Below are 5,791 nucleotides of genomic sequence, written 5' to 3' on the forward strand. Positions count from 1 at the left end.
CCACGCCCCTATCTGCTGACCTCACCCACGAGCCGGGCCCGCTATTGGGTGGTCACGCCCTTAAGGGCGGGGGCACGCCCCTATTCGTTAACCGCACCCCCATCGTCTGACCACGCCCCTGCCGGTTGACCTCGGCCCTGAATCCCCGGTGTGGCCTGCGTTCTCGGATCTTGGCCCTCGCGCCCCACTCCAATGCCAAATGGCCACGCCCCTTGCTTAGAGCCGTGCCCCCACGCCTGGGCCACTCCTCTGTGCCCCAGGTCTCGCCGCCAGCCCCTTCAGTTCCATTCTTAGGCTCCCAGTCCCCGAGTCCGAACATTCTGGTTCCTCCACTCCTTAGTTTTGTATTTATCTCTGAGTTTCTCCGTGTCCTTTCTCGTCTTCTCCGGGATTTGAAACGATTACTGCATTCAACAGCCCTCTTCGGTTCCACTAAAAAGCCCCACCCTCTCCGGAAACCTAAATCTAGTCCTATGTTCCACCTTCCAAGGAGCCCGGAATCCAGGCTCCCTTCGCCTTAGGGTCCCAGAGTCCGGAGCCCAGGCCCTTCTATTTCCCTGAGTTTGAACATCCGACACCTCATCTTTGAGGGACCCAGGAGTCCGGGCCCTAGCTCCTCTCCGCTCGGGCACCGAGGTTCTCTCCCGGTCTTGGGATAGCTGCCACCTCCAGTCCACAGGCGCGTGTGTTTGCAAGAATCTGCTCTCCCGTGACTCTCCAATAAATTCCCAGTCCTCTTGCCCGCCTCTTAACTCTGGCAGTCACAGGAAACCCTGTTGGCTTAGAAATCAATCAAAAACCCATCTTCACATACCTCGATCCTCAAAAAATATACTTGAGGCTGAACAGAAAAGATTCTTTGGTGTTCTTATCACTCCCACATCCCCAACATACGAACACACTAGAGGGTAGTCAAAAGTCCAGGGCTCCAGACCCCGGCTCCTTCAGACCCAGGTTTCTTGGCCCCCATCAGCCTCCTCCCTGGGACCTAGGAGTCCGGATCCCGCGTCCCTCTCCTCTCCCAGGGATGCAAGCAAGCATCTGAATCCTGAGGTTCGTACCAGGCCCAAGCTAGACTTCACCTTTGCCAAAGCAAAAATCCTCCTCCAAACTGTCACCGTCGGATCCCCCTTCCCTGTGTCCGGCGCCCAGGCCCGCCCCCCCCTCCGGTCCCTCCCACTTTTCCCAAACAAAGCTCCCGGGCAACTTTCTCCATCGCAGCGCCCCGCCCGCCCGCGGCTCCCCAGCCCCAGGCCGGGAGGTAGGAAGGCGCCGGCGGGAGTCGGGGATCCAGCTTTGGGGTGTGTGAGTTGGGGTGGGAAACTACGCGTTGTGAGTTGAGGTGTTTGTGGGATCGTCTCTGAATTGCTTGCCGCCCTCTTTTTGCCCGGGGGCCCGAGTTTGCGCTTGTGACCGAGTCTTAGTGAGGTGTTGGAACTTTCGCCGGAGTTGGGGTGTCTGTTGATGGGTCTGAGTTTGGGATTGGGCGCTCGGGAGTGGGTAAGGGCTGGGGACTTTGGCGGCTGTGTCCGGAGGGTATGAGTGTATGCGGCGGTGTGGGTTTGAAGTGAGAAAGGAACCTGTACGTGTTTCTGACCGAATTGGTTTCTGTGTGTCATTTGTGGACGCCTGGTCCTCCTAATGGAGAAAGGAGGCCTCCGGGGTGGCAGAGGGCGGGCTACAGTGCTTTCTGGGTCTTCAGTCTTGCCTTTTCGGAAGTTTGGGGCCTGGGGCGGGAAATTAGTGGGGACCTTTCTTACCCGGCTCCTCCGTCCCTTTGTCTGGCCACATGGGGAGAGCTGGGCTGGGATTTTGGCCTACGGGGGTCCTGAACGCTTCAGCGCCACTGGGCTCGGCCTGGGGTCTTTGTCTGTCTCGGCCTGGGCTCCAGGGTCCGAGGGAGGCGGGGGATGGGAGCCTGGACTCTGGGGTCCTGGGAAAGCTGTGGAAGACGTGGAGCCGCCTGGGAGGCGGGATCTGACTGTATTGGAAAAAGTTTTCCCCTGTTCCTGGCCTCCGGAAAGTCACTGGGAACTTGAGTTGGATCCGAGCCCACGGCGCAGGGGGAGGGGAGGGAAGGGGCGGGGCCGAGGGCCAGAGGGGAGGCGCCCTTGCCGGCCAGCCCCTCCCCAGATGGGGGTTGTGGGAAACTGGGGGAGGGGACGCCTGGGCCCTTTGTTCTGGCTCTCCTGATGGCAGGGCGCCCCTGCCCCCCAGTTTGTGGTTCTGTGGGTTTTTCCTGGTCTGGGCTTGAGTTTTTGCCCTGAGTCTCTGTCCCTTCTCTCTCTGGGTCTCTGTCCCCTTCTCTCCGGGTCTCTGTCCCCCACTTTCTCTGGGTCTCTCTGCCTCCCCTGTGTGTCTGTCCCCCTCACCGCCCCCCCGCCACTGGATCTCTGTTTCCCCCTCTCTGAAAGTCTGTCTCGTGCTCCCTGGGTTTCTGTCCCCCTCTCTCTGGACGCCCCCCCCTTCAGTCTTACTAGGGCCAGGGCCCCTCCTCCTTCTTTTCTCGCAGCTGCTGTTCACATCCTAGCACCTGTTCTTGGGGTGGGACTGAGAAGATCTCATCCACAACCCCCTTCCCTGCAACGAGGCCCCGACTCCAGTCTTCTTTAAGCCAGTAATCCATACCCAAAGGTTTGGCCCTCGTGCGCTGTAGGCATTACTCTGGGGTCTTCAAGACTTCACCACAACCCAGCTCCCCTGGAAACACAGAGGACACTCTCACCCTCAGCTGCCCCAGAAAATGCCAGCCCCCTTCTGCAGGACTTAGGAGTCCCGGCCCCCAGCCTCCTGCTTCCCTCAGACCCAGAAATAATCCGGGCCCCCTCGCTCTCTCCTCCCTCAGACCCAGCAATCTGAACTCCCAGCCCTCACTGCCCTGAAGTCTCTCTGGGGGGCGGTTGGGTGGGGGGCGGGGAACCTTGCTGAGTTCTATGTTTCTCCAGGCCCAGATGGGGGAACCCCGGGCTGGGGCCCCCCTGGACGATGGCAGTGGCTGGACAGGAAGTGAGGAAGGAAGTGAGGAGGGCACCGGCGGCAGCGAGGGGGCTGGGGGCGATGGGGGCCCGGACGCAGAAGGTGTGTGGAGTCCAGACATCGAGCAGAGCTTCCAGGAGGCCCTGGCCATCTACCCGCCATGCGGCCGGCGGAAAATCATCCTGTCTGATGAAGGCAAGATGTATGGTGAGTCCGCCCCTCTCTTCTGCCCTGGCCCCCACTGATTAAGACTCAGGTAGGAGCTATCATTGCTATTTGCACAGATGAGAAAACTGAGGCACAGGAGGGTTAAGTGGTTTGCTTAAGGTCACAGCAGTGGTGGGGCTGGGATATGAACCCAGACAGTCAGGCTCCAAAGCCTGTGGTGGTAACTCCTCTCCCACAGAGCTGCAATGAGCTGCAGCCCAGCTTGCTTGCAGACCTCTGGCAACTGTTGCTTCTCTCTTCTTCCCTGGTGTCCTGTGTGTTGGGAAGTCCCGTGAAGGTCTAACTCTGTCCCGTCTTTGACTCTTCAGGTCGGAATGAGCTGATTGCCCGCTACATCAAGCTGAGAACAGGGAAGACCCGAACTCGCAAACAGGTCTCAGGACTGACTTGTGGGCCTCTCTCTGGGGCAGGCTTGTCTTTGGGGCGGGGGGAGCATCCTCGGATGGGCGGCTTCAGGTTCAAGGAGGATCTGGTTCATGTGCTTTCGTCTGTCTTGTTGGCACCTCTATGAGTATTCTCTACTGTGCCTGTTTTGCTCTGGATCTCTTAGCAGCTGTGTTAGAACCAGAGACTAAGGTAGAGAGGCCGAAAAGATCCAGAAAGAAGATGAGGAAGGGAAAGGAGGCCCGGATTTGCTGGGTCTGGGGAAGATCAGTAGCGTTGGTGAGAAGAGACCAGCCTCTGCGGACACATCTGTGTTAGCATGTGCCGGAGATAGCTAGTATGTTCTGTGCGCTCATCATCTTTCATGTTCTGGGAGCTCTGGGGGCCACCTGGAGGGTGGGAAGGGGGAGGGGATTCAAGGGGCAAGTGGCCGTGGCCTGAGTCGGCTTCTCTGTTGCTCCCCCCAGGTCTCTAGTCACATCCAGGTTCTGGCTCGAAGGAAATCAAGGGAAATCCAGTCCAAGCTCAAGGTAGGGACCAAGGCAGACACCCAGAGAGAGGGGGTGGAGACCATGAGAGTGGGGGACAGAGGATCAGAGAGAGGGACACAGAGACCCAGGGAGAAGGGGACAGAGACCCAGCGAGAGAGGGGAGACAGAGACCCAGAGAAGAGGTCAACAGAAATGCAGAGAAAGGGGGACAGAGAGGCCCAGAGTGGGCAACCAGAGATGGGGACAGTCACACGGAGATGTAGACAGAATGAGGAAGTAGACATCCCAGGTGGGGGGTGAGTGGCCCAGCGAGTGGGGTGGATAGAGGTCCTGGGTGAGGAAGAGGTTCGTAGAGAGAGGAGGACAGAGATTTAGCTCAGGACAGGCAAGAAGGACGGGTGTCGGGCGTCTCCTCTGGCCGCTGCTGTCATCCCCCTTGCTCCCTCTCCTCCCGCGGGTGTCCTCTCTTTCCCCTCATGTGCTTTGAGGACCTCTTCTTCATCTCTTTCTGGTTCATCTTCCCATTTTTTAGTCCCCATGTGGCCTGCCTGGCATTTCCGGGTCCAGAAATCTTTGTTTTGTTTGGAAATTTGCACATCCTTTTTCTTCATCCGCTGGATTTCCGGCTCCCTCTTGGCCTGAGACCCTCATTTTCTTCTCCTCTGGGTGTAGGGTCTTTTCTGCCTCTTCCTTTGGATTTGGGGACCATCACTTCCTGTTCCTTTTTTTTTTTTTTTGTACAAAGAAGCCTCCATCTGCTTTCTCTCCAGGTCCAAAAAAACCTTCACGTCTGGTCTTTTCTGGACCTCATGGTCCCATCTCTGTCCTGTCTAGGCTAGGAAATGTTCACTGCCTATTCCCTCTGGGTCTGATATTCTCACTTCCTGTTGCCTGTACATCCGGAAACCTTCACCTCCAGCTCTTTTTTGACCTACAAACCCTTATACTGTTTACTGTCTTTTTTTTTTTTTTACTGTCTTTTTTTTTTTTTACTTTCTTATACTTGCTGGGTATAAGAACCCCTTTTCCCCTCTAGGCCTGGGCCCCTCTACTTCCTGTTCCATATTCATCCTTGCTCCCCCTTCCTCCCATTTTTCAGCTCAGGGTGGTGGAACTGTAGGGGTAGGGAGAGCAGGAAGGTGAGAATCCAGGCCTCACTTCCTAAGTCATGTTTTCTTTCCTCCTTTGGCACCCTCCCCCGCCCCCACGGGCAGGCCTTGAATGTGGTAAGTCCCCCTGCCCATCCTCCCACCCGCTGCTTTACCCCAGACATTCCTGAGGGGGCCAGGAGGGGCAGGGGGCTGTAGGAAGAAGGATGTGTGCCCTCCCCAATCCTTTGCCTGACCCCCCAGCTCTGCGTCTCCCCATGCTTGCCCGCCCTGGCGTTGACCCACGCCTGCTGTGTCGACTGGGATTCCCCATTAACATGGACCTCAACTTCTCCTCCAGGACCAGGTTTCCAAGGACAAGGCTTTCCAGACCATGGCCACCATGTCCTCAGCCCAGCTCATCTCAGCACCTTCCCTGCAGGCCAAACTGGGCCCTGCTGGTCCTCAGGTGGCTGAGGGATTGTGGGGCTCAGAACTGGAAGGGGGGGGCTCTGGTTTCGACGGGGCACTGACTGACTGACTGACCCCCGCCCCCCCCCTTCTTTGTCTCTTTTCCAGGCTTCTGAGCTTTTCCAGTTTTGGTCGGGGGGCTCTGGCCCCCCC

The 5,791-nt window shown here is 57.8% G+C and overlaps 1 protein-coding gene across 1 annotated transcript in view; it reads left to right on the forward strand.

Moving 5' to 3' along the window:
• Positions 1–1,196: 1,196 nt before the first annotated feature.
• Positions 1,197–5,791, forward strand: part of TEAD2 (TEA domain transcription factor 2) — a 15,075-nt gene continuing 10,480 nt past the window's right edge. Inside the window, exons 1-7 of the mRNA XM_073886689.1 lie at positions 1,197–1,261; positions 2,946–3,183; positions 3,513–3,577; positions 4,056–4,118; positions 5,294–5,305; positions 5,529–5,636; positions 5,747–5,791. The exon at positions 5,747–5,791 is cut by the window's right edge and continues 10 nt beyond it. Of these exons, the coding sequence (XP_073742790.1) occupies positions 2,952–3,183; positions 3,513–3,577; positions 4,056–4,118; positions 5,294–5,305; positions 5,529–5,636; positions 5,747–5,791 (525 nt within the window). The 5' untranslated portion in view covers positions 1,197–1,261; positions 2,946–2,951. The remainder of the gene's footprint in view (positions 1,262–2,945; positions 3,184–3,512; positions 3,578–4,055; positions 4,119–5,293; positions 5,306–5,528; positions 5,637–5,746) is intronic.

This window comes from Callorhinus ursinus, unplaced genomic scaffold (assembly GCF_003265705.2).
Source record: "Callorhinus ursinus isolate GAN/ISIS: 27379988/994484 unplaced genomic scaffold, GSC_fseal_2.0 scaffold71, whole genome shotgun sequence".
NCBI lineage: Eukaryota > Metazoa > Chordata > Mammalia > Carnivora > Otariidae > Callorhinus > Callorhinus ursinus.